Here is a 27,540-nt window from a genome sequence, read left to right as displayed (position 1 = left end):
GAAATAAATCAAGGGTTTTTTTTTCCATACAGAGAAATTTAATTCATTTTATTTTAATTACAAAATAAAGAGTGCTGACATTTTAAAAAGGATTATTTTGTTGTGTGAAAATTGACATAAATAATAGTGAAGGAACTGGGTTTGTTTCAATCGAGCCAGTTGAGCAGTTTGTTTTATTTTTATTTATTTTTTTAGAAAGAAAAGAGGCTGAGACTCTTGTAGAGAAAAGAACCGACCAGTCTGGCCTTTTCATTTTTGCACAAGTTGGGTCTCCAGTGTCGCCACCTTCATAGATATCGCTTCAAGTAGGAACGTTAAAGAAAGTAACTGCTGCGCATGAACCAAAATCCATACAGGTTTCAGAAAGCAGCTTCATTAAAATGCACATTTCCAAAGAGTGGATTCCAAAAAAGGCCTTGACAATGAAGCCACTCCTTTTTGAAATATTGGTGTACCTTGTCAGTGGCACAGCTTTTAATAGATCTGTATTCAAATTGCATACCAGCAACAGGTTTCAAACTAGGTGTGGCAACAAAAGACCGGCTGTGATACAATGACAAACACCAATTTTTGTAAATAAACAAGGTGTGTAGCTGTATGTGATTGGACCATATAAACACATATCAAGAACCAGAAGCGCTCCTGACCTCTTCAGATCTCAGCTCAAAACTTAGTGAAAAAAAAAAAAAAAAAAAAAAATTATGCTGTGGCGGACTTCATATCCACCAGAGTGAGGAGTTAAGGCTCACCTTGATATTGATGCTAAAGTCTGCAGCGGTGAAAATATGGGGGTCTATGGGTGTGAGGGTACTTGCACGTATGTGAAAGCACCAGCAGTGCCAAGAGGTACATGCACTTTTTAGCACCATTGAGCTGCCGCTCTTATAAGAGACCTGATTCTGGTTCATCCAGGAAGAAAGTGGAAAGCAACATTTTGCAAGGCACTTCCTTGTGCAAGATTGCAGGTGGTAGAATGGACTCTCTATAATTGGGACTTTATGAACTGGAAAATGGAGACACGTGACTGTGAAACTCCACCTTCGAAACCTCAATTGCAACAAGTCACTGAATGTTGTGGAATCAGGATTGTACCCTCAGTTGATTCATTTGGTCTAACCACTTTTTGGAAGTCTAGAAGAGCCACAGGAGCCTCAAGATTTTTCATCATTCGAGGAAGGCCGACTTGACTGAACTGAATAAAAGTTAAACGTGATCGGAGGTGACGGTGCAGGATGCACGTGTAGCGACAGACAAATCCTTGTAGTTTTTAAACCACACATAATTTCCGATAATCTGCACGGTTTTCCTTTCGTTAAAAATTGTGGCTATTGGCAAATAAAAGCCATATATTTGCTTAAATTGCAGAGAAAATCAACAAAATTGAGAGAGAGAAGAGAGAGATTTTCACAAAAGGATATTATTCTGTGTGAGGGTCTTCAGCTGTTCAGCGACCTTTTGCTGAAACCTCATAATATTCTTACACAGGCACATACTTTCATCTGAGGGTTTTTCTGTGGGAAGAGAATGAAGGAGATGATAATCTTCCCGTCTCTGCCTTGAAATCCGTACAACCTCACCTCTCCTACCTTTTCTTCAGACTATCTGTCTCTGAATCTGTCTCTGAATATTTCAGTCCCTGAGTGTGTCTGCAGGCGTTGCGGTGACCGAGATTGTTAAAGATAGCCATGACAGCAGCGCAGGAAAGACTGAGAAATTTAGTGATAAGGAACATTTTGTGACCTTGGTCCAATCAGTCATCATTCTGCCGGGAGCGGATACTAGTATTGCATTATTTCAATTGTATAAAGCGCAGAAAACTGCCACTCAGGAAATTGAGCTTTTCCTGTCAGTGATTTGAAATGCAATTTTTCTTTTACATTCGAACCAAGAGCTCATTCTTACTACTTAGAGCCACTGCAGGACTGTCTCAAAAAATTAGAATATTGTGATAGAGTTCTTTATCTTCTGTAATGCAATTAAAAAAACAAAAATTACTTATTCACGATATTCTAATATTTTGAGATAGGATTTTTGAGTTTTCTTAAGATGTAAGTTATAATCAGCAATATTAAAATAATAAAAGGCTTGCAATATTTCAGTTGATTTGTAAAGAATCCAGAATGTATGACATTTTTGTTTTTGTAATTGCATTACAGAAGATAAAGAACTTTATCACAATATTCTAATTTTCTGAGGCGGTCCTGTATATCGTGTGTTGTTTGTCTGTGAAGATTTTCAGTTGTCCTGGCTTGTCCTGGCTTCACTGATAAATACACCTGATTAGATTTGGTGATTTATGGTTTTGAGATGGCTGTTTGGTAGAGCGGTCACTTCTGACTTCCAACTACTGGTACTTCGGATCTTCGGTGACTGAATTACACTTTTTGTAAGTCGCTTTGGATAAAAGCGTCTTCCAAATTACTGTAATGTAACGTAATGTAATGTAGATTTCTCGGTAGTCTAGTTGCCACGGTAAGGTTTTTGCCGTGTCAAGCCGAGTGATTCTCCAGATGTGTGTGAAATACCTTTACATATTCTAGACTTCAGCTTCTCGGTCATTTCTTCCATTTTCTCAAAATCTTCGGCATAGTAAAGGTGCCGCTCATCAGGCGCCGATGCTATTTCTCTCAACTCCTGTTCAATGGCTTTACCCACACCAAAGGCATAGATTCTGATTCCTAAAAAGTAAAAGAAAAGGATAATCATTTACTGATTGGGGCAATTCGATCAAATAAAGGACTTTGTGGAAGCAAGAAAATAACAGTAAGAGTACCAATGTTCTTTGCTTTTGTAGCCCATTCAGAAACATCATCCTGTGACCTTCCATCGGTGAATACAATGCCGACACGTGGGATGTCGGGTCTGGCTCCCTCTTTAGCTGTAAAGCTGAACTCCGACATGTGACGTAAGGCCGAGCCAGTCATGGATCCTCTTCCCATGTACTGCATCCGAGCTACGGCCTGCTTGACGTCCTTCGCAGTGGTGTACCGGCCCAAGGTGAACTCTGTGCGGACTTTGGTGGAGTACTGAAGAAGCCCGACATGTGTGCCTGTCTTGGAAACGTCCAAAGAATCCACAATGCTGTTTACAAACCGCTTGACCAGCTCGAAATTGACATGACCGAGGCTCTTAGAGCCGTCAATCACGAAAACCAGATCCATGAAGCCACACTCCGGTTCTGTTTGAAAAATACATATATTTTTTAACAAGTATGACCAGATTTTGACTTAAATTCAATTTTTCAAATCGTGTGTCGTACTTATACAACTCTTCCCATCCTCTGCCAGCGTGAAACCTTCCAAACATTTGCAGATGTAGAAGTCGGTTGTGCTGACACATTGATGCTCACACCCATGCTCCTCCAGCTCACAGATATCCAAACCTAGAAGTTCATTGAAATATTTTTCAAGCATCAATTCATCACACTAAACAACCCACAGAATATTCCCCTTACTCCAGGGATCAGGTACAAAAAAAAAAAAAGAGTATTTTTTCATACACGGACCATACAGCCAAGGAAGTTAAAAAACAATATAAAACATTTGAAGACCATAATCAATACTTCTGGGGTCTAATGTTACAGTTGCCATTTGTAGGTTTACTTTTCTGATATATCAAGAGAGATCTTTTTCACAGTACCTACTGTAACATGCCATCATAGTCTAGCAATGAGGAAAATTATGATATTCAAGATGTTAAAAGAAGATGTTTAGTAACAGGTATGAGGTGAAGTGCATTGGAAAGATGAAAATATCTTTCTAAACAAACATGTACTGTTAGAGTAATGACAGGTTACTGGCATAAAAAACAAATACCTTATTATTGTATTAAGTAGGGTTTATAATGAAATAAATAAAACAACAACAATTCGCCAACGTATTAATCAATGCCTATTTTTTAACCTGATCTCAATGATAAATTAATATAATATTTATTGATTAATAGTTGCAATTTGAGCCTTGGCTTTAAGGTCATGGCACTTACATCATGTTTTTAACTTTGCACAAACCTTTTATCTAAATCTTATGTCTCGATTGCCATGAAATGCATCTGGCAGTTTATTGCTGAATCTCCACCAGTACGTTTCTTTAGATGTCGTTTGACATGTGTTCCATTTTCTGCACTTGAACACACACAAGTCACTGATATTCTTGTATGTTCAATGAGCACAGTGATCTCTCCGTGGAAGACACACCCCTCTTATTGTATCACATCAGGGCAGGAAGTATAATGGAACTGTACGATATAAGCTTACTTTTAATCAAACTTAAATCAAATGCATGTAGACCAGGTTATGCCATGTGTCTTTTCAGCTGACAACAAGCACCAATATATTGCATCTGTTCCCTTGAGACAATTACACAAAAAAAAAAACAACCATCATCCAGTAATCACCACATGTGATTAAGATACTTTAAAATGTAGGTTGTTATTTATCTTTAACTCACATTTTGACTTTCAAGACTTCAAAACTGCATTACCATTTATTTTTTCCAGACGTTTATCAGTTAAGCATTGCCTTTATTTCCTGATGCTGTCCTATTTCATCCATCCAGCAGATGTCCTCAGACCACTATGACGCCACCTACACCACTTCACATCCACCTGCTCACCTTTTCATTCCTCATACTGGAATGTCGTCTAATGAATTCATTGAGCAGTGAAATTAGGGAGTAAAATGAGCCGGCTTCCTGCCATCACATCCTTGACGTCAGAATTCAGAATTACTTTTTAAACTACATTCAGCACAGAGTTGTCACATTCATTGAGCTAAGACCGTAGAAGTAAAACATCAGAATAGAAAAAGAAATCGATATGAGAAGGGGCAAAGCATCAGACAACGTACTTTTACATGTCTTCCCATCAGACTGGAGGATGTAGCCTTTTCTGCATTTGCACACACAGGAGTCTTCTGTGCTGATAAATTCCTGTTCACATCCATGACCACCACCAACACAGTAATCAGTCTCTGAAAAACAAATGGATGAGAGCATTTACGTTGCATTTTTTTTTTTTTTTTGTTACAGATATTTCTCTTTACCTAAAATCTGTGTTATTTTGTTTGCTACATATATGCAGTCCATATCTCAAACTGTACCAACATGTTTCTGGTCATCTCACCTGACCATCTCACTTACTACTACAGCTCTTGCCATCCAGATTGAGGATGTATCCCTTCATACAGCGACAGATGTAGGACTCTGGAGTGCTGAAACAGTCATGCTGGCAGCCGTGGTTCCCCAGGTCACAGAAGTCTATCTCTGAGGTGGAAGAATCTCCCATTAATGTAATACCTTCCCTGCTCCTGTTTCAACTAATACTTTGTTTCACAACTTTTACTATGGAACATTATCTGAACAGTTAACAGTGATGTACGTGTACATGAATGAGACTCTCTCGCTGTAAATCAAAACCACAAATCCATCAAGACAAAGTCAAAGTTAAGTTTATTGTCAATATTGCCATATGTTCACACATACAGACCATTGAAATAGCCTTACTGTAAGACCCACGGTGCAAAAGTACAAGAAATTATAAATAATTTGGCAAAAACAATGACAAGCTATGCTGAGGTAGTTATGGTTAAAGTGCAATTTTCATTTGATTTGTTTTTAAAGTGAGAGTCCATAGAATATTCCCCTTACAAGATTAAACACCCAGTATTATTCACATAATCAGAATGTAGGGTCATATACATGTTTGTGTGTGTGTGTGTGTGTGTGTGTGTGTATAATTCTGACAAGTCAGGGTTATCGCCATGCAGACAGAAACATGATAAAAGAGGCGGAGGCTGAAAAAAGTCCAATGACAGAGATTTGAAAGAGCTTCAGATAGAGGGAGAAATACTGCATTATTACTGGTGCATGTCTTCAGGTCTGGGTTGAGCTGATACCCTGCATGGCAGAGGCACTCATATCCATCAGGCAGGTTGGCACAGATGTGGTCACAGCCATGATCCACCTCGGCACACAAATCAACAGCTACAGCCACAACATGGAGATAAATCTGTTGGTCATCCATGTAGCGTTCAATGACAATGGCTCTTTGAGGGAGCCACGTTTCACATAAAAAAAAAGATTTAAAAGAATATAAAGGTTGTATGAAAATAAAAGATCTTTTACCTTTACAGGTTTTGCCATCAGGGTTGAGTGTGAAACCACTCCTACACTTGCACCTGTAAGAGGTGGGGCTGTCCACGCAGATGTGCTTGCACTGATGGTCCACCACCTCACACATACCTGTGCCTGCACAAGCACACCGGGGGTGAAGCAAAGGACACGAAAGGGACGTACCTGAGGACAGGGGATCGAATCACCTTCACACAGTTTGGACCGGAACACGGAGATAAGGGTTTCGATCTGGCTGAAGTTAGCCACCAGGTAGACGTGCTCGGTGTGCGGCTCACTCCCTATGGCCTTCAGGGTGTTCATATCCACTCTGCCGACTCCGATAGCAAATATCTGAATGCCGGCTCGTCTCGCCTGTGCAGCGATCTCCTCCACTTTGTCCTGGGGTCGTCCGTCAGTCACAATCATGGAGATTCTCGGGACGCGCATGTTTGCTGGTCTGGCTCCTTCGGCTTCAGTGAAAGCCGTCTCCATCGTATATCGGATGGCGAGACCAGTCATGGTTCCTGTGGCGAGGTGCTTCATGTTCCTCACAGCCTGCATCACCTCAGACTTGGAGGTGTAGGTGTTTAGGGAGAACTCATTCTGAACCACGCTGCCATACTGAAGTAGTCCAACTCGAGTGCCATCAGGGCTCACCTCCAAAAACTTAAGCAGATTGATGATGAACATCTTGACCCTCTCGTAGTCGCTGGGTCGGATACTTCGGGAGCTGTCGATCACGAAGACAAAGTCCAGTGGGTTGGCCTTGCAAGAATTCTCTGTGATAGAAGATACCAAAATTTGAGCAGTTGCTGGTAAAATTTAAATAGGCCAAGATAACACAGTGTTGTCCAGGGGCGGGCAATTATTTTGGCTGGCGGGCCACATTTCTTATTTAATCTTTATCCGCGGGCCAATTTGGTGAACAAAATGAATTAAAATATTTCAATTTTTTGGCATTTAATTTCAATTTTAAAATGATTAATAATAATATAAATGGATGTACCGACCGACATTATTATTTTGGAAAAAAAAATTAAAAGGGAAAAATAAGTTTCTAAATTCAATGATAATTGAAAATACTTGCTTAAATATTCAAAGAAAATAGTTTGGCACGCTGGATAAAAAAAAGCATAAAGGGCCGGATGTGGCCCAGGTCTGGTGTAGTTTCCACAATGGGGAAATTATAACAGCAATTAAAAAGCAGAAGTTGAAATCATAGATCATAAATACTACCAATAAATAAAGTGAAACCCTGTGACGTATTAAAATAATAAAAACAGTGGGACTATTAAATAACATCAATTCAATATAGATGAATAGAACAGTTTATATGGTTCTCTATACAATATTACAAACAATAAAAACAGTTAAAACTCTCAGCTGAGTTCATACCCATTGTTTTGTTTTGGACAGCTGTCTGATTTTGCCCCCTGAATGGCACCGGTCTGGTGGGACGCCTGTCCGGACGAATTGCATTACAGCTGAAGAGGAAGAGGAGGCCAAGGAACGGGGAGCTCATTCTGACAAGGGTTGAAAACTGTAGCATTTTTAAAGCGAGAAAGACAAAGCAAACATCAGACCGTAAATATCCCGACTAAATATAAATACAAGAAATTGAAGGGAAGATAAACTGACAATGTATTTTTACATGCTTTGAATGGTATTGTTCGAAAATGTATCATTCAACTACTTCTGGAGAAATCTGTTTTAGTTTTACATTTTCAGTGTCTACAGCAAAGTAATTGAATCTAGACTTTTTGAAAAAGTATCTGAGGTTGCGCTGAAGTTTAGAATGCGTGGACTTTTGCCACCTTGAATATATGATATCGCTAAAACTTCTGTTCGATAGAGTCTTTAGATATTTGGCAGGGTAGGTGATTCAGGATAGGCTAGTGCCTTTTCCGCACAGTCCTCAGGAGAGCCATTCATTAAACGCAAAGTGAAGTCAGAAACCCTCTCCTGACCCGGCTAGAGTGTCTATTTACATTTAGAAAATGACACCATCATCATTACGTGCAGTCATTTCAAACTGAAGATTAAAACATTCAAAGACGTGCATGTGGTAACATCTGATCTGAAACCTTGAGTCCATGATTTATCAACCTTTATCCCTTTGATTCAACTCAATACATTTTGGAAGCAAATGTTTGATAAAGAGTGATCGTAACACGACAATAGCTGTTGAGTCAGTCAGTTTAAATCTCTAGTTAAGTGTGAGTGAGATATTGGGGTTCCCCAAGCGAGCAGCCCCTCCTGCCTTTCCTGAAGACACGACTCTTTGTAAGCTGGAACAACAAAAACAGTTTGTGCTTAACAGTGTGTGGGGGGGCCTGTTGCCTGTTTTACATACTTTATATCTCTGATGACCCACAGTGAAGCAACAGATGTAGGAAATGGTTCCCTAACCCAGGTCATTAAACACGCTGCAGATGAGGGCTCCTTAATTTTCACCGTTCTTTATTATTCATATTACTACTCAAAAGTATATGTATGTAACATTTGCCCCATGTGGCACTCTACCATTAAATAAATCCAAAAGTACTTACCTTGATATGAAGACCAACTATCTCTCCTTAGACAAATAAATCAATAACCTTTGAGTAGGGAGAGCAACTTCAGAGTGTAAACATGTATAAATTCAGTCCTTCAACGTCTGTAAAAGCACTTGTTCTGCCGTCCCTTATTCTGTCTACTCTGAGTGAGAGCTTCCAGCTGTTTCTCCTCTTTACTTAGACCAAGCCAAACGCCCCTTATTTAAGTCAGTCTGATGTTAAAACAGTGCATCTCTCACCTTCAGAGATTTTGCAATGTCTTAACTCTTTAATATCCTCACTTCAAAAATTCACTACAGGATTGAAATGTTCCTCTGTGGGAGGAGTGGACGATGTCAGCAAAAACATAAATGTTCTAAGAAATACATACAATTTTTTATGTTCTGTATTCCATCATTTTCATTATTTTATGTTTATATCTTGTCATATGAATTAATTTAACCTGTTTAGAAAAAAAACTTGCAATTGAAAGGATACTAAATGAAAACAGTAACAGGGCTTCATTGGTAATTATGTAGAATCTTTTAGATTTACAATTTTTGACATAAACTTTATTGGTGAAAACTTACCTGCTAACTACCGTTATGTTTCAAATCATCATTGGTTTAGAATTGTTTCTTGGGTGCAATTGGGTCACTGAATGGGATTTAGAGAGACAGATGACTCAGTTATTGACATATAAATGTTAAGACACACAATCTGACATTTAAGTAATACATATACCATATATGTCAATGTAATAATGTTTTAATGGACAAATAAATGCCATATGGAGTTTATTTCTAACAAAGGAGCTGCAACTATCTTTTTACAGGGGATTCTGCATCCGGGGAGTAGTTTTCCGAAAAACTACACCTGGTGGGGCGGGCTTGTGTTTTTACACAGACCAGATGCTCCTTATGACATGATTGAAAAAACAAAACAAGTTTCCACAGCCTTTAAATCCTTGAATCCTGAATCCACATTTATTCAGCTCCTGAAGCAGAGGACAGATACAATCATTATGGTTCCAGGTTCCCACAAGCAACTCGTCCATAATGTCTTCAGGGAATTAACCCATTACTGTTCAGATAAACTGATGAAAGCAAACAGATAAACAACAACCTGTGACATTTTCTCAATCAGGGGAAATTCTGAATAACAATCCAAGCAGCACAAGTCAACACTATTAAAGGACAAAGAATTCTAGAGTAAACAGCAAAGGAACACATATTTCAAGAGACTGCCCTTTGATCGTGTCAGAATATAGACAGATTTATTTTTTTCTTTGGGAATCATCCTGTTAAAGACTCGCTTCACATGTGGATTTATAAAGTGGTCCCTTTGAGAAAAAAAAAAGATACAAATAAAGGCAATCCCAGCCTGAACACAAGCAGAGGAAACACTGACAGGAAACAACCCACAGCCCCTCAAATACTACTGAACGTCATTCCCCTTTTGCTAATTTGCAAAAAGGTCAATCACAGCTAGGGCTCACATATTTTTGATACACACTAAACTTAAATATAATTAATAAAAATATATGTTATCCATGAAACTCTAAAGAGCTTCAATTTAATATCTACGAGACTCAAACTGCACACGAATGATTGTATGACATTTCTCCAGTTGTACTTAAAGAGATATAAATTACAATTGTAGAGGTAAACTGACGATAGGAGTGGACCCCGAAAGAAGAGGAGGGTTAAGTTTTCAAAGTGATGTGTGCATGTGCATTACATAAGTCAGATGGCTCAGTGCATGTAAGGGCATGCAAGATGTACGATGTGTGTGTTTAGCGACAATATGCTCATGATCATACTGTGCACTGGAGAGGCAGTGTGGTGTTTTGTTGACAGTGGGCTCCAGTAGCAGGCTAAAAGACTTCACGCTGAAGCAGCGGAGCCGGGTGGGACGTTCTGCTTCGGAGGGACACTGCCACTGTCGTCATATGGAGGTAGCAGATCCTGGAGAGAAGGGTCAAAATGGAGAAAGAGTCTTCAACATTAGGATTTCTAATATATCCATTTATGCTACGGCACAGTTCAAAGTTTGCTATGGACTTGAATCACTTGGTGATTTTATTATGTGTAGAATAGACATTAATGGAAAGGACATTAGATAATAACCCTGTTGTACTCAATTTCCTTAGGGATCAATAAAGTATTTCTGATTTCTGATTACACATATCTTGATACAAAAAATAATTTTAAGTTCATGGAGAACTTCCTAAATGTGAATAATCATTTTAGTGGCACTTAAAGAAAGAAGTTAAAATCATGCCCATATTGTCTAACTACAGACAAGCGAACACGTACCTACTTTTTGCACAACATTGCGCTTAAAATTGGAAGGAGGGCTAAGTGATAACTGCTGCTAAGCTCTTTGAACAACAGCCATGAGTCACAGTTCCATTCAGTTCAGGCACAGTTCCTTTAAATGAAGTGCCCTGAAAATGAAAAGGAAAAATCTCCTCTGTTTGTCCGTTCCTCTGGCGCTCACTATCAACAACTGAGCAACGCGGTGTGTGGTCAGAGCATCTCTCGTTGTGACCGGACACGTACTGCGGTTTCAATGTTGACGTCATGGCAAGAAGTGTTGCAGGTTTGCTGAATGGTCCAAGTGATTCAAGTGATTTTGTATTACAACATCATGTGTGGCCTGCCGAACCCACATGTAGAACGTGGGTTTGGTGGTGGTGGTGGTGCGGTGTGTGTATGGGGGGGGGTCTGTCAATAACGGACAGTTGATCTTTTGCAAATGTGAACCACTATGATCTTTTGAGGAGGACTCATTTAATATACTCTTTGGATGAGTAGCTCCTTTAACAATATTCCTCTGCACTGTAGTGAAGCTGGCCGATCAGGGTGGGAGACCCAGTGAAAATGCTTCTATTCAAAACACTGATTATTACACTCATTATGCGCATTTAATGGTTACATTGGCATTGTTGTTCTCTGGACACGGGCAAGAAATAATTCAGACCATCTCGCTAATCGCAGTCGATTCACCAGACCGGATACCAAACTGTATGTGCCCCAGACTCATATGGAGTACATTATTGTGCCTTTAACATACAGCTGCACTGTATAACTAACACGCACGCTGACAGAGTCAAGGACTACTTGCCGCAGAACTAAAAACCTTTGGCCCTGCTGATATATGGCCTCGGCAGAAACTACAAACCTGCTTGTGATCTGTGGGAAGGACCACTTGACTGACTGCAGGTGATTGAAAAAGCAGTGCAGTGGGGAAGGTATGATGATTTTTCTTTGCGGTGGTATAAAGAGCAGCTTCCAGTGTTTCCCTCCACAGCTCAGGTGGTACTTGCATCATGAGTTCATGTAGACTGCAGTTGACTGTAATGAATTATTTCCATATGTGTGGATGTTTAACCCGAGAGCCCATAAGGAATACAGATTATTCATGAAGCCTGTTAAACCTGAAAATACTGCAAAAACAAATTGGGTCTCGAAGGAGAACTCCCCCTCCACGCCCCCCTCCACTTTATGAGCTCATGTTAAACCCAATAGTGAATAAACTATTTTTTACCAATTCAAAACAGTCTCTCGCTTTACTTCAGAGAATAAGTAGTCACAATATTTCAGCTGGCAGCAGGGTAGCAGCCCTCTAGGTATATGCCTCCAGCATGATCAGCTGTCCAAAGATCCCTTACTGTGATACCACCAAACCTCAGGACTTTGCCAGCATTGAGCCTCATCCCTCAAGTCTGCTCATTCAACCCTGCTAGACTATTTAAAAATGTACGAGTAACAGAAGTCCTACTTTTTCTTTCCTTCAAACCAGCAGTGACTTCTACTGAGGAGCAAATAGGGGAAGCCATTTTCCTCAGCAGCTGTTTGCCTTTGAATGTGAAATAAAGCAGAAAATCTAGATGAGATGATGCTTCAACTCGGGCTTCTGCATGATAACACAGGATAACACACAGCTTGGGAGGTATGCTGCTTTGTTTGAGCTTGTTGAAAACCACTTTCTGTGTCTCCTGCAGCAGTTTTAGCCGGCAAGTAAGGGGGCTGCAGTAAGTAGCGGCATGTGACAATGAGAAACCGTTGCCGCACCAACTGAGCTGGGATATATTAGGAAGAACAGAAGCACTGGCCTTTAAGGAATATAAGTGTAATTATAATTATGCATATACACACTTTTTGATAAGGGTATATATTTTTTCAAGAAAAGATTAATTACGACAAAAAATACATTTTCAGCATCTGCAGTTGGTGTTCGCAAAATTTTCAATTTGAACTTTAAACTTAACATCCTTACACAAATGTGATTTAGTTAATCATTTTTCAACAACTATAATTTCACTCACTGCATTTATATTCTTAAATTAAGAATTGCAGTGTCTTTTGGAGACGGTTATTTTACACCCCTAGCCGGTGCGTGTTATTGGATCCATCCATTATCTGAGTGTGTAATGAAATCGTTAGAGCTCCTAATTGGTTTGACTTAACAGTGGTGGAACAAAACATCTAAACAGCAGCATGTTTTCCAATCGTATAGCACTTTTATAGTACGTTTGTAGTACTCTAAACCCGAAATACTGAATTAATATTTAAAAGGGACTTCAACTGCTGCTGAAAAAAAAAACACACCAATGAGCCCTACAAACAGTGTTTGTTCATTGCACTGAACTTTAGTGAGCCAGTTTATTCGGGGAGGGGACTTACCGTTGTGTCGTTGGTCGTGACATAGAGCAGGATTTCCGCAGTACCACGGCCGCACACATATCTGTAGCAGTTCCACACACATGCTATCAAATAGGCCTGACAACAACGAAGTAAACAAAAATGCAAATAAGATACAATTTACAATCAATGTCCAATACAGACTACGATTGAAAACATAAATACAGGACTATCTCCGAAAATTAGAATATTGTGATCAAATTCTTTATCTTCTGTAATGCAATAAAAAAAAAAAAAAAATTGCTTTTTCACGATATTCTAATATTTTGAGATAGGATTTTTGAGTTTTCTTAATATGTTAGCCATAATCAGCAATATTAAAATAATGAAAGGCTTGCCATATCTCAGTTGATTTGTAATGAATCCAGAATGTATGACATTTTTGTTTTTGTAATTGCATTACAGAAGATAAAGAACTTCATCACAATATTATAATTTTCTGAGACAGTCCTGTAAATAATATCATGGAGGTAACATATAAAAGCTGTTTATATATTTGTCTTTTAATTAGCATTGGTTTTGTTTTAAAAGCCCATTCCAGAAAAAATGTTTATTGAGGCAAGGTTTTCCAAAATATACTGAAGCCACCAAATTTTTTCATGTATGATCCACACGTAGCGGATCACACAGAACTGGGACAATATGATTCCAGTTCCTGCCAGATCACTTACAACATGCTCTAACTCTGATTAAAAACTCAGATTGTTTTCAAGATTTATCTAAATAATTGTTTTTGGAAAAATACACTTCTGTTGTCTCATGGTGTCCAACAATGATTAGATCTCATTGACTGGAAAAACAAAGCAGCATCTGGTGTAGTTAATAAACTTGTTTGAAAAACCCGGTGTGATCTCAAAAGTCAATTTAGAAGCTGATCTCCAGCCCCAGTAGCTCAGAAATGTTTACTGTGTCTGCAGCAATAAGTTCATGGCAGACAAGGACAGTTTCATAGAGACGCAAATGAGAATGTGTCAGAAAGATGTTTTTTCTTCTTTGAATGGGTAACTGGAATTACCACATTTAGCAAAAATGCCCTAATTTTTATGCGCTATTACTATACTATATGCCCTATTACTATACTATATCTCTTTATTTATGTTAAAAGACATTTAGAAAAAAAAAATTATGTTACTTATTATCGTTGTTACAAATAAACTGGACAACATTATTGTATTAAAAGCTCTACAAGAGAGGCAGCTTTTTGGACAGTAAATACATCAATATATATGATCGTGGCCAAAAATCTCAAAGAGCAGCTAAAGGGACCACAAGGAATGGCAGAAACTATAAGCCATCATGCTTCACAAGTTCTAGAGTCAATACTCAGCCAGAAATCTTAATCAGCTTTGTCTGCACTTAATTCATGAAAACAAAGAAAAAAGGATAGCTAAAAAAATGTCCTCTGTGTTTTACATTTTACATCTATTTTACAACTTATCAGGAAATTCTGTTGTGATAATCATTTGAGTTTGGTATGTCTGCAAAAACATGTTTAATCATAACTGCTGAAAAAATGTTACGCATGAAAAAAAAAGGAACACTACCTTGAAGCCGAGAATGCAGCCAATGAAGAGCAACACGATGAAGACCAAGCATACATTACTGAGCGCAGCGATCTCCTCTTTGTAAGGGAAGTTATCAGGCTGGAGGTGAGACAGGGGAAGTTAGTGCGCGTCAACAAAAACACAACCCTTTCGGCCTTCATAAAAAAAAAAAAATTAAAAAAAAAAACAATTAACAACACCTGTTGACTTTACCTAATAGGATTTCTTACCAGTTGCTGCAAGTAATCCTGTATGGTGTTTGGGTAAACCACTATGCTCACAGCAACCAGTGTGTTGAGAGCAAAGTCAAATATTTGGTAGCAGAAAAAAGGGATGATCCAGGATGCATGCAACTGAAAGGAAAATACTCTAGTTAGCTTTTAGGATCTCAGCATTCAAACCAAATCCTTACATAACACTTTGGGCACATATCAGATCTTCAGATAGTAGGTTGCTTAGAATAATTCCAATGCAGTATATATACTGTAGTTGTGTTTGGATTGCGAATGTTTTCAGAATAAATAATCTTTCCTCTTCCGCTGTCTGCATAGGAAATACATAAGTATAAACTTCATTTAGTCTAGAAGAAAACATGGTAAATAAGATAATTAAATCAGTTTACCTTGTATGCACCGTATGTTGCCATCCCACAAATGAGTATCATCAGCAGGGAAATGCTAGAAGCAATGCACATATCTAAAGGACAGATAGGAGGAGGCTTGGTGAGCATAAGGTCACTGACTGAGACAGATTCATATTTTTGTTTTCATCATGCCCAAATGGTATGTATAAAAATAGACTCTAAGAGGATAAATAGACAAATAACCTTTAAACCAAATAAGGAATTAAACTCTACAGTGGAATGCACCACATAAGCTTTACCTGATGTCAGCGTGGACGGAAGTGATCAAAGCTTATACAGGACTGTCTAACAAAATTAGATGATTGTGATTAAATTCTTTTTCTTCTGTAATGCAATTAAAAAAACAAAAAATACTTTTTCATGATATTCTAACATTTGAGATAGGATTTTTGAGTTTTTTAAGATGTAAGCCATAATCAGCAATATTAAAATAATAAAAGGCTTGCCATATTTCAGTTGATTTGTAATGAATCCAGAATGTATGACATTTTTGTTTTTGTAATTGCATAACAGAAGATAAAGAACTTTATCACAATATTCCAATTTTCTGAGACCGTCCTATATTTGTTACATTTAAAATTACAAACAGCTGGTCTAAACACATTTCATGTCATTAGTTAAATACATTACTATCCTTGGCTTATGCCACAGATTGTAATGCCACAGATTGTAATTTCAACCAAGAAATCAAAGCAACATATTTTGTAAGTGTGAAAGAATCCCTTTCCAAAAGTTGTTTTTTGTGCAACATTTAGTCCCTTCAGCAAGACAGTATTGGGTCACCGTGGAAAACCCAAGACTGGCAGACCACAGATTGTTATGTGCTTTATTCAGTGTTTTACACAGCAAGACTAGTGTCCTAGTTTCTGTTTTTTTCTACATTTGATCTCCGCTGCCAGCTGGACAGGCTTTGCTGAGTTATGATTTTCTGAAAATGCGGGGGAAAAAAGATGAAGGTAAAAATAATAATGGTGCTTCAGTCAAAAAAATGAGAGGTATCATATAAAAAAAACTAGCACTGAGGTAGTATGGAATCATTTTCAGCTAATGATCAGGTGTATTATCTAGGGGAACCGGCGCTGTTTTTTATACTCTATGGATTGAGTGGAGTATAGAAAAGACATGAAAACACAACTTTTACCCCTGGACACACTTCAGCTTCACACAATGCTAAAACAAGCCACATCATATTTTGGTGGATTGTGTGCCTCCTGCAGGGGTGGTAGCAGCCAGCCGAACCTGCAGTCATGGGTCATAGGGCAGCCTAATCCTCTGGAAGTGGGACAGTATCTGCAGAACTAATCAGGGACGGGCGGGGCGGCAGCTCACACTTGCAACCCACCTCAAGTTAAACTCTTCCACTCTTCAACTGGAACTGTTTTTTTTTTTTTTTTTTTTTTAAAAAAGGCTTTTCAAATGTTCTGTACAGATGAACATTAGGCCTGTTTTAATTCTCCTTTCATTTTCGTGGTTTGACCAAAAATTGAGCCAACAAGCGGACACTCCACGATCCCCCCCCCCCCCCCCCCCCCCCCCCCCCGCGCCCCCCTCAGATATACAGGAGTTGTCCCAGGTACAATAGACTATAGTTCTCTGAGAAAGGAAAATCAAAATGTCATTATGATGTACTGGAGTAAAATCAATTGATAAAGGGTTTTTAGAGAGCGGGTTGAACATCCCCATGGTGGCTAAAAACCGAAGTGAAACAATGTTACGCTGATACATAAAAAAAAGCAGGATTACGCTGCTTTGTATCTGTGGTTGAGTGTTTACAAGCCCAAATAACATGAGATCCTACAGATGCCTAAAAAATAGTAAAACTCAAGCAGGTAAAAGAAGTAGGAGAGGGTGGGTTTCTTGTTCAGAGCTTTACCAGAGGGAAGGCCCTCTGCAACAGATTAAACAAAACAGCAACCCAGATTTAACCTCTTAAAAGATGAGAAGATAGCCACAGCCTGCCCTCCCTAAGCTGGTTCAGGTCTGACTCTCCACTGTGAAATACTAGCCTTCTGGGCTACTTACTGGCATCATCCAGGTCATTAGACAACTCGGTGCTGGTCATGTGGTATCGCTCTGGATCGCTGAGCGCTGTCAGAAGGATGAGTAGCACCACGGCATTGATGAGCTTAGGGGAGGAGAACATATGGGCAGATAAAGGCAACAATATGGACGACAAAGCTTGGGGGCAACTTAGACAGGAGACAGTGGATCAGTTCTAATTAAAACAGGCTGAAAGTGTTCAAACGATAGGCTAGGATTTCAGAGCATGTGAAAGATTATTTACATGGGTGGCAGAGGACACAATGCAATTTCTGCAATTTCCCAAGGAAGTGATTTGTAGAACCCAATATAAACGTGAAACAGAATAGATGTGTTGCACGACTATAAAATCTTCATCTCCAGCCAATCTTGTGTCTGGCTAATTGAAGGTCAATGCAAAGAGGAGTAGCAGGTGGATGTTGTGGAAACATTCTCTGCAGTCAAAAGATACCCTGACAAGAAACCTGCTACCTGATGATACCAGACACCAACTCATTAGGAAAATACCCCACAATGGTGACTTCTTGTCAAAAACTTCTTGTCTTGTACTTGAATTTCTTTACTTGAATTCCAGTTGCAAAGACAAAAACATTTCGACAAGAATTCCCCATCACCTGGATGACTGACAACCTCCACAAGGGTGCACAACAAAGATCACATTATAAGTTAAGCGTCGGGTACCTTGCATGAATACACAAAAAAAAATAATTAAATAGCGGGTTTTTTTTTTAATTTTATTTTTTTTAAAAACAGGGCTGAATTTGGAGCAAAATGCATTTTATGTTTCAAAGCAGATGCACCGTACACACTTAAAGCCACTGCGTGTTCATAAGTGACCTGCTGTGGAGGTGATAGGCGGTGCTCACCATGTACCAGACCCCCAGGATGATGGTTCCGGTGCGGACATGGCAGCACAGGCAGCAGCGTGTAGTGTACCAGCGTTCCCACGGGGACATCGTCATTCTGTCGGATTCAGCACAGAAGCGCCAGCGTCAGGAAGGAAACCGCGTCGGTGTTCACCCGCGGCGTCCAAAGAGACTTAGTGGCGTGGACAGACAGAACTGACAGCGCAAGACGACTGTGGAGGCAGTACAACTTCCGGTTACAAAATAAAATATTTTTTTTTCGTATTTACCCATGCGAAGTGGCCCATTTAGTCAGAAACTGTCAATTTTCGTATTATAAATACGAACCTTATGGTACAAAAAAAGAGAATTTGTAACGTGTAATCATGAAATACATGTTTGGTATTTAGCCAATTGATTGTTTTACTACTTGTGAAGGAACTACTTGTGCAGAAAAACAATACTAAATACTTTACTCCGTAAATACTAAAACAAGCTGAATGTTTTGATTCATCATTTGTGTAAACCATGTCCTGAAAAATACAGAAATCTCAAGGGGGTAGTGACAATATTTTTATTATGCTTTTTGATTCTGTGTTGTATTTACAATGATGCGCTGTTATCTTTCAAAAATAGAAACCTCTAACTTCCGGTAATCTTCGCGTGCTTGTGGGAACCCGGATAAAGTCATTCACGGTGTCCAGGTGGTAAACACAAGCAGGAGGGTGAGGGATTAAGGGGGCAAACAAATCCGTTGACATAAGAGAATTTCAGAAGGTTAAGATAAAATAATTCATAAATTAGTGGTCATTTTTCCTTTTCTTGGCATCCTCCAGTAGCATCTTCTGACGGTGACTTACATACTTGGTCTTCATACAAACAGCCACACAACCCCTTAAAAAATACTTTCCTTCACAAAAGCAAGTATAGAAAAACTGGCCTTTATTTAGTCTTTTTACATATGGCTTTAGTTTTTCTTTTATTACAAACAGGTTTTTACAAAAGAGTCGAAAGACTTTTTAATCCACCACAGTTGGAAATTCATGAAGATGTTGATGACACTGTTATGGGGGGGCGACAAAGATTAGAGGTCATCAAGCAGTCACAGACGGTAAAAATGTAAGGGAGCACATTGAAGTACATCATCAGACAAATGGACGAACCGGATGAAATGAAGTCAATTAAAATGTAAGCAGTAATAGAAATCAAAAAATACAGAAGAGAAGTGATTCCCTTTTCTGCATCTGAAGATGCTCATGTGGCTCTATGTCAAATTGTGTCTCCATGGTTGAGCCAAAAATGTTGAAAACCACATTTGAGCTCTAGGTCACTCACTCACCAACCATTGCACACTGTACCATCATGGCCCCCAAATGTTGGAGCAAATAACAACCAGTAAGCAAAGGCCAGTTCAGTATTAGGTCCCAGTGTTGAGTGACCTGAAAGTTATCAACTGGTTCAGTTTTCTTCACAGTACCTGCCAACTGTCAGCCACCATAGTACATTTCTAAACATGTTCAGTATTTTCTACATGGCTAATTACTACAATACAGCTCCTTCAATCAGTTATTTGATTCAGCAGAATTAGAGGACAGAGTCAGAGTATTAAATGCATACTCAAAAATCATAAACACAGCATGACATTAGATAGCACTGCATCTAGGTTCAGTTTTCAATGATCAAAACTTGACCTGCACAAAAAGCTGATTTGCTTTCTTGCTCTGGACAGGTTTTTCAAAGTCCACTGTGGAGACATTAGGTCAATTTCTTTCCAAAAAAGGTGCTGCAATGACAGGTTATCAAGTCTTTTGCATACAGTGGCCTGAAGTGTGAACTCGAGTTTCATGTCTCTCTCCTCGCCTTCTTCTTCTTTGCTGGCTTGGCTGCTTGTATCTCTTCGGGATTCTCTGCAGTGGGAAAAGGATAAGAGATGGGCTGGATTGCTCTAAATAAGATATTTAAAGTCCCACCCCCCCCAAGGTTTTCAAGTCCTCACAATAGCTGGACAGTTTTCCTCTGGAGGGTTGCATAGATTTTGAAAATATTTTATCAGTCTTGCTGGTTATTTCAACAATTTTCCCATTGTAGAGAATTACAAGACTGCCCCCTCTAAAACTACCAGCAGGCCATGGACTATATTTTATTTTATGCACTGCTGAATTGTCCTAGTAAACTAAATTAAAATAACAATTGTATTCATTTCTGTGTAACCATATCTGTAAATTGTAGCCAATTTAGTAAATACGTAATGGAAACAGAAGATCTGCTGAGGAGATTCCTAATTAAGGAAAAGCCAAAAAAAGTACAGTTCATGTAGTATCGAACAATCCACATATTACATGACAAGCATTAGCATGACAACTGGTGATGGTTTTATTTTTCAGGATTTTAATAGAAGTTATAAAGTATTTAAGTACATATATACAAGTCTTGGTCCACTTGAATGCTGTCTACATGAATGACCAGTAGGGTAACGGATCTGTCTTTAAGCTGGGACATTCTGTAATAAATTCATGAGGCAATCCATGGTGGAAAGCCGTGTTGATCTCTCTTACTTAACTGAAGGAGGCCGGTAACAACCTCATTTCATTTGACTATTTTCATGCAGTTTCTTGCTAGTAAATGGTTATGTTCTTACTGTGTTGTATTGGAGCAGGAAGGTTGTTTTGCTTGGCAGTGGACTCTCCATTAGTTGGCTTCGGTGGCACTTGTGTGACTGAGGATTTCGGGGATATGTTCTCCTTCACTGCTTGCTCAAGCTTCCCCTAGACAGGAAGAGAGAATAATTATTTAATGCCTAGATTACAGGGAAATGGGACCAAAATCCTTCTGAGATAATACTGGATCCTGTACAGAAGTTGGAGAAGCTGAGGGGAAATGTCCCTTGTTTTAGTAAGTACCACTGACCTCAACAGCAGTTGCTTTGACAGGCTGGACGGCAGCAGTGTTCTCCTGAACAGGTGGCAACTGTTTCTTCATCAAAGCGGCATGTTCCTCCTCTTTCTCTGGGACATCACCCTTCACAGGATATAAACAAATTTCATTTACACGAAAGAGTCAAGAAGATGTGGGTCAATTTTGTCACAGGCAGACTCACATTGGAGTGAGTACTTCGATAACATAGGCAGAGAATATAAACACAATGCCAAAGAACTTGAAAAATCAAATTTCCACGTATACAGAGTACAAGTTATTAGACACACTCTTACTCCATTTCATGTCTACTCCTGCCTAGGGTGGGGGAGTTTTATGTGTATCCACACCAATGGTTACCTGACCAGACACTCCACCCTCCTCAGCAGCCTTCTTCCTCTTCTTTTTCTTCTTTTTAGATTTGCCTGCACTGTCAGATGGAGTCTCTCCCTTGTCCTTCTCATCTTCATCATCATCCTGAAAGGCCGTTAAAATAATTGTTAAAAAAAATGAGCAAGCGCACACATGATTATCCATAATTTAATTTTTTTTCCGAACCAGCGTTGTTAATACTGAATAGAAAATGGGAAACTAAACAGGATAAGATAAGATTTGAGTTTTGCAGGCAATTTAAATAGAACAATTTGAATACTGGTCACATGGGCACCATCTTGTGGTCCTGTTCAAAATAGCAAATTTATAGACAATCGCTGTAGTTTGTACAAAAAACAAAAGTATAAAATCAAAGCAGGAAGAACGAAGGCATATGATTGAAAACTGAGAACGCACACACACACAAACACACACACACACACACACACACTTACTCCTGCTCCAGTAAACAGATTAGTCTTAGCAGTCTCAGTCTGCTCCTGAGTAGGACCAGGCTCAGGGGTGGGTTCTTCATAGTTGCCCCATGCCTCAGAGGGGGCATTCCAGTCAGAGCTCGGATCCACTGAACCCCCATCTGAAAAATAATGTGTTAGCATCAGAAACCAATCATATGGGGACTGATCATTGTAACCAAAATATAAATGGGTTGAAGTGAAAAGGGAGATAGAACATGATCCTTACTGAGCCCAGACCATTCATCATCCACTCTGGGCTGCAAAAGCCAGGGCAGCTCTCTCACAGATTGGGGCTCTACATACACACACACACACACACACACACACACACACACACACACACACACACACACATGCAAGAGAAAGGAACTCAGAAAATCAATCATCTAGTAATGAGTGAACACTTCAACCCAGACTGATCAAATCAACATACTCACCAGCCCTACTGACTCCCAAGTTGGTAAAGGACGCCAGATTCATATCAGTTGTTGGAATCCCTCGATCAATCACAGTCCATGACTCTGCAACCATGACAAAAAAAAACCAAAACAACTCTCGTCAATTCCATTACGGCTCACACTTTTTCCACAAAGGATCTAATCAAAAGAAAGCAATTATCAGTGATGTGTGCATAAGGTTTTGATTCTTTTGACCTGCTGTAACAAACCTTTTAAATATTTTAAGTCCTTTGTGTCATAGCTTTGCAGCTCTATTATGCAGGGTAATTGTACCTTTCGCCTTTCAAGCAGAGCTATAATTGAGCTAATTTATAGTCATTGATCACAGACTAAATCTTCAGCCAAGGTAATCACAATTGCCAAGTTGATTCAAATAAAAGGGCTACTAAGTAAAGACTGAATCAATGCCAAATTTCAGTCTTCATTCAATTTCAACAGTTATAGTGTTGATACAGTTGTTACAATGATTACGATTCACATTTTCATTGATCTCCTCTGAGTAAGAGACAAATCTGAAGTGTCCATAGCCACAAAACGCATATCATTCAAACACTTTGGTAATGCAAATGTGGCAAATTAAAAAGTTGAACTCTTGCGGATCTCTAACGGATTCTACTGACAAATGCAACTTATATCATAATATGGCAAGACTGGGATGTTCTGAGGCCAATTTCTTGTCACAAAAATATTTGGAGTCAGTGTTTCTCATCTTCCCAAGGTCAAATAAAAAGTACTTGAAAATTATTCTGACCTTAAATTACCTAAGTCAGAAGTCTATTTAGGAAGAAGTAAAACACAGTGATTATATGCTTTCCAAATAAAATTGCAGCTGACTAAACTACTTTCTGTCTACTACTGCAAGACACAGTTAAAGGGGCCAAGTGTGACTATAATATTTCATCAATGGAATCTGACATCTTTTGAAGTTTTCTGTTTTTACCATCGATCTCTGTCCTCCAAGTGGTAGTCCAGGGTCCTGTATTTGGAGCTACAGTGCAAGGAGGAATACTGACTGGCATGTCAGCCAAACCTCCAGCCACTTTTGTTGCCTCAGTGTTGTTAACTGATACGAACAGAGAAAATTGTTTCATGATACATCATTATGTGGTTTTCATTTAAACAATAATTTATTATTTTAAACAACTTAAATCTTCTTAGGCTACTTAGTTGGATACCAGTGTTTGGGAGGGTTATTTTATTATAGGAATCAATGAGTAAAAAACTTCCAACTGTCATTTACCTTGAGGTACAGCAGCATCAACCTTCTCTGCCTTCACTTTGGAGGATTCTGCTATGAAAAAGTGATTGAGGGGTGAACAACAATCAGAAAACAATATCTTGTTGAGTATAGAGGTAAAAAGAAGCCATTCAAACAAATACTTAGAACTCTAATACGCAAGACTAATCAATCCCTCAAGAGTCTGTATTTACCTTGTAAAGCTGCATTTTTGAGGAAAAAAAATCCAGAAGAATACCCTCTTATCCCCAAAATGTCAAAACATGTTAAATTAATTGCAAATTTAACAAAACATAATCAAGAGTCACCTTTTTTCTTCTTCTGGTTGGCAGGAAGGGCAGCCACTGAGGCCTTGGCTGGCTCTGGGGGAGCACTCACAGGTGTGTCACCTCCTCCAGGACTGGCTGAGCCATCACTTGAACTCTTGTCCTTTTTGCGCTGCTCACGTTTCTCCTTGTTGCTGACCTTTGTCTCCCACGTGCCTGAAAAGTAAAATTGAATGCAGTGTTGCAAAATTGTGCGAGGGTTTACTGAAGGATTAGTGGGGGAAGTACGGTATGGATTAGGCAAGATCAAGGAGCTGACTTCAGATCTCTACAAGCAGCTGCAGAAAAGAGAGGCTCCAGCTAGGTGCATTACTCTGTAGCAGGGCAGTTTGAAATGGTAAAAAGATAGTCCTTAACCAAGATCAAAATTAGACTTATTACATTATTCTAGTGAGCTCTTGGGAAGCTTGTAACTTGTTTCATTATTTTGTCAATTAGGGACTGCAAAGATCTGGTTTATCTGAAAACAGGAGAAAATAGAAAACTGGAAAAGGCAATCCGTACTTTAAAATCTAAATAAGCAGAGTAAATGTAAATAGGTCAATCTCTAGAAATACATGCAACCAAACAGAAAAAATGATTACTGAACAGTGTCTATCACTTTTTTTTTTTACCGAACAATTATATTTAATGAGAATGATTACTTACCTTCCTCTGGCTCTTTGCCATCTGCAGTCACAATCTTTGTATCTTTCACAGCCTGTTTTAGTTTCTTCTTGGATTTTTTGACCTAGAGGGAATTTAAAGGGACACAGGGATGATAGTTAATCAATTACAAAACCATCTTTTAATGAGGACTTGGACTTACATAGTTAGAAAACAGTGTAGAAAACATATTTTTGGAAGTGACAATGTAAATGTGACAAAAAATATAAATAGCATAGTTAAAATTGTGGCATGTATATCCATGCATATGCTAAAATATTAAAAAATATCTATGCATTGCTAGCTGTATGATTTTGCAATTGTATTATTACATTTCCAATGATGATAAAAGCAATCTCTTTTTCAGTTAGTTCAGTGCAGAGACCACGATTTCTTCTCCAGGAACTGCAACTGGACAGAGCGCGCCATATTTACAGAACCATGAACTGTCAATCAAATGAGCATGCACAAGCACTCTATTTATAAGTGCCGCTGCACAGTGTCAAGACAACCTCATCTGTTGCCTTCCCTGTTTGGAACTGAAATTTCGGTCCATGCATAATTACATCTCCTCACTCAACACCACAAGGACCACCATATGTGTTGCTTTATCGTGATCCAGAAGGACCATTCGATGAAATGCCACACCTTGTGCTGCCTTAAACCAGGCGTCATCCATAGGGAGTTTGCTGCATCTGCAGGTCAAAAAATGTAACCCAACACTGGTGCACAGGCAGCTGGTGCCTACGTCATTGCAGGGTGACAGTGGGGAAAGTATGGCGTTTGCAGACAGACTCCTTATTTGAGGAGGACACCAGAATAAGTGCCATGTATTCGAAAAGCAGATACAACTAGGAATCGTGTCTATATAAATATATCGTATCTTAATCTCACAGCAGCATTTTGTAGCTCCAAAAAAAACAATTTACCTCTGCAACCTTTTCGGTCTTTTCTTCTATTGGGGGCGGCTGGTGATGTGGCACTATCTCTTCCGACGCTATGACTTCTTCCGGTGATTCAGCGACAGTTCTCCCATTTGGTTGAGATTTCTACATAGAACAGAATGAAATGCACATATTGAATGGTTTCCTTTTTAATCTCAAAACGGCCGATAAATGAAAACAATCAAGGTATACATAACCCGGTGGAGCAATAAACTGTGACTAGCAAGGGTTTCAGCCATTCTACTACAGCTGTCAACGCGGCGTTAGCCTCAAAGCTAGGCTTGCTAACGTTACGGTTATCGAAGGCAGCAAGTTTTTTTAGTTTGCTCATACCTTTTCCAATTTTTTCTTCTTTTTCTTGGGTTCCTCAGACTTGACTGGTTTAGTGGAACCCCGCTTAACCTCAACACCATCGTCCAATGCGTTTACAGTAGGTTGTTTCCTGAAGAAAGACCGGCAGGCCGAGGCCCACAGAGCGACCATCAGCACCAGCCCGATGCACGCCGCTAAGAGGATCACCCATGGCGGAATAAGCTCATGCTTCAGTCCCAGATCCACGCCGAGCTCGGAGCGTAGCAACTCCTGGCCTTTGGACAGCAGTTCATTCAGAGACTTTGTTAGCAGCGTGACCTGCCGAGAGGCCGCGTCCTGCCACTGGTCCATGTGAATTATTTTGGAAATTAGACTGATCCGCGCACTTCGACTGCCGCTATTAGTCGGGCTAGCCTGCAGTGCTAGCTAAAAATAGCGGAACGACTTTGACATGATGGAAAACAATAAATGTATCCCCTCCTTCGCTAACAACATCAGCCGAACAAGACGGCCCGATAGCTAGCCAGCTAATATTGTAAAAAAAAAAAACAACTCCTGAAATCACGACGGAAAATATCACAAGACTACACTGCTCCGACAAATGATCGCCACAATACATATAACTGTGACCGCTTGAGAGACAGGTTCACCTCATATGGTTCAGTTTTGAGTGGTGAGGAAATGGTGCCTTCATGCTCAATTGTAATCTTCAGCTTCCGTTATATCGACCGCAAGCAGACCAGTAAATGCGTAATAAGCGTTTTAAAATCTGCTTCAATGATTAAAAGCCACCGGTATTGTTGTCTATCATCTTTAAGTAAAAGGTAGTAACATACAAATAAAACTTTTAACAGAGGACTTTCTTCGGATTTTAATTGTAGGATGATATGGGCGGCATATATTTTTTTCTTTATTCGTCAAATGTATTGGACACTATTTTCCTTTCTTTTCTGTTACAAATATGTTTCGGGTGTTACGTGCATGGGTCTTATTTTTTTGATACGCGTTCAGTGAAATCTAGATTTCAATTTTTCAAGGATTAGTGAATGCCTCAATAGCCTGGGATAGCTGGCCAAATGGGCGCGGCTCTGAGTAACATCTAGCTGATTGGCCAAAATTTAAGGTTCAAAATTACCCATAACGGTAGATGCTGGTTTTAACTCCTCCCACTCAAAGCCATGTTCTCTGGCCTCTAATACGTTGAAGCAGCGACTTTAAACGTGTTGGACTGGCACAATAATTAATACTAAACTGTGTGCAGCACATTATGTATCTAACAGTGCTAAATATAACATTAATTTATTCTGATTTTGTTTCCTTTACTTACTATTTAAGATATATATTTTATCAATGCAACTGACTCCAATAATTTGCACTTGTAGTTAGGTAGTATAGTTTTAATAAGTTGAGGCATGAAAGCCATCATTTGAAA

General features: G+C 39.2%; 3 protein-coding genes across 8 annotated transcripts; all 3 read right to left on the bottom strand.

Moving 5' to 3' along the window:
• Positions 1–108: 108 nt before the first annotated feature.
• On the bottom strand, positions 109–9,565 carry LOC147229346 (matrilin-2-like). 4 transcript variants are annotated; one of them, XM_086154786.1, is made up of 13 exons: positions 9,521–9,565; positions 9,235–9,301; positions 7,506–7,650; positions 6,317–6,889; positions 6,123–6,245; positions 5,859–5,981; positions 5,139–5,261; positions 4,847–4,969; positions 3,260–3,382; positions 2,774–3,178; positions 2,526–2,678; positions 1,419–1,511; positions 109–305 (listed from the first exon to the last, which is right to left on the bottom strand). In XM_086154786.1, exons 3-13 carry the CDS (start codon positions 7,630–7,632, stop codon positions 250–252), a joined length of 2,022 nt encoding a protein of 673 aa, XP_086010912.1. In that variant the 5' UTR covers positions 7,633–7,650; positions 9,235–9,301; positions 9,521–9,565; the 3' UTR covers positions 109–249. The 4 variants fall into 4 exon arrangements, with proteins under 4 accessions (XP_086010912.1, XP_086010913.1, XP_086010911.1 ...); XM_086154787.1 differs by lacking the exons at positions 9,235–9,301; positions 9,521–9,565 and adding an exon at positions 8,660–8,857 and having other exon boundaries at positions 6,317–6,680; positions 6,768–6,889; XM_086154785.1 differs by lacking the exons at positions 9,235–9,301; positions 9,521–9,565 and adding an exon at positions 8,660–8,857.
• Positions 9,566–9,618: 53 nt separating this feature from the next.
• On the bottom strand, positions 9,619–18,613 carry LOC147229345 (lysosomal-associated transmembrane protein 4B-like). The gene is made up of 7 exons (XM_086154792.1): positions 18,447–18,613; positions 17,563–17,665; positions 15,520–15,593; positions 15,128–15,250; positions 14,898–14,996; positions 13,336–13,431; positions 9,619–10,611 (listed from the first exon to the last, which is right to left on the bottom strand). Exons 1-7 carry the CDS (start codon positions 18,540–18,542, stop codon positions 10,531–10,533), a joined length of 672 nt encoding a protein of 223 aa, XP_086010918.1. The 5' UTR covers positions 18,543–18,613; the 3' UTR covers positions 9,619–10,530.
• A 737-nt stretch (positions 18,614–19,350) lies between these two features.
• LOC147229344 (protein LYRIC-like) lies at positions 19,351–26,748 on the bottom strand. Of its 3 annotated transcripts, none has more exons than XM_086154779.1 (13): positions 26,130–26,748; positions 25,782–25,901; positions 24,856–24,937; positions 24,190–24,363; positions 23,885–23,935; positions 23,585–23,707; positions 22,624–22,707; positions 22,413–22,481; positions 22,166–22,305; positions 21,699–21,815; positions 21,333–21,443; positions 21,064–21,190; positions 19,351–20,332 (listed from the first exon to the last, which is right to left on the bottom strand). In XM_086154779.1, exons 1-13 carry the CDS (start codon positions 26,457–26,459, stop codon positions 20,268–20,270), a joined length of 1,593 nt encoding a protein of 530 aa, XP_086010905.1. In that variant the 5' UTR covers positions 26,460–26,748; the 3' UTR covers positions 19,351–20,267. The 3 variants fall into 3 exon arrangements, with proteins under 3 accessions (XP_086010905.1, XP_086010906.1, XP_086010908.1); XM_086154780.1 differs by having other exon boundaries at positions 23,885–23,932; positions 26,130–26,604; XM_086154782.1 differs by lacking the exon at positions 22,413–22,481 and having other exon boundaries at positions 26,130–26,604.
• Positions 26,749–27,540: the final 792 nt, after the last annotated feature.

The sequence above is a fragment of the Fistularia commersonii genome, chromosome 11 (genome assembly GCF_037954325.1).
Source record: "Fistularia commersonii isolate RoL2024-O1a breed Wild chromosome 11, RoL_Fcom_v1.0, whole genome shotgun sequence".
In the NCBI taxonomy this organism is placed as follows: Eukaryota; Metazoa; Chordata; class Actinopteri; order Syngnathiformes; family Fistulariidae; genus Fistularia; species Fistularia commersonii.
This window is presented reverse-complemented; position numbering and strand designations above follow the sequence as displayed.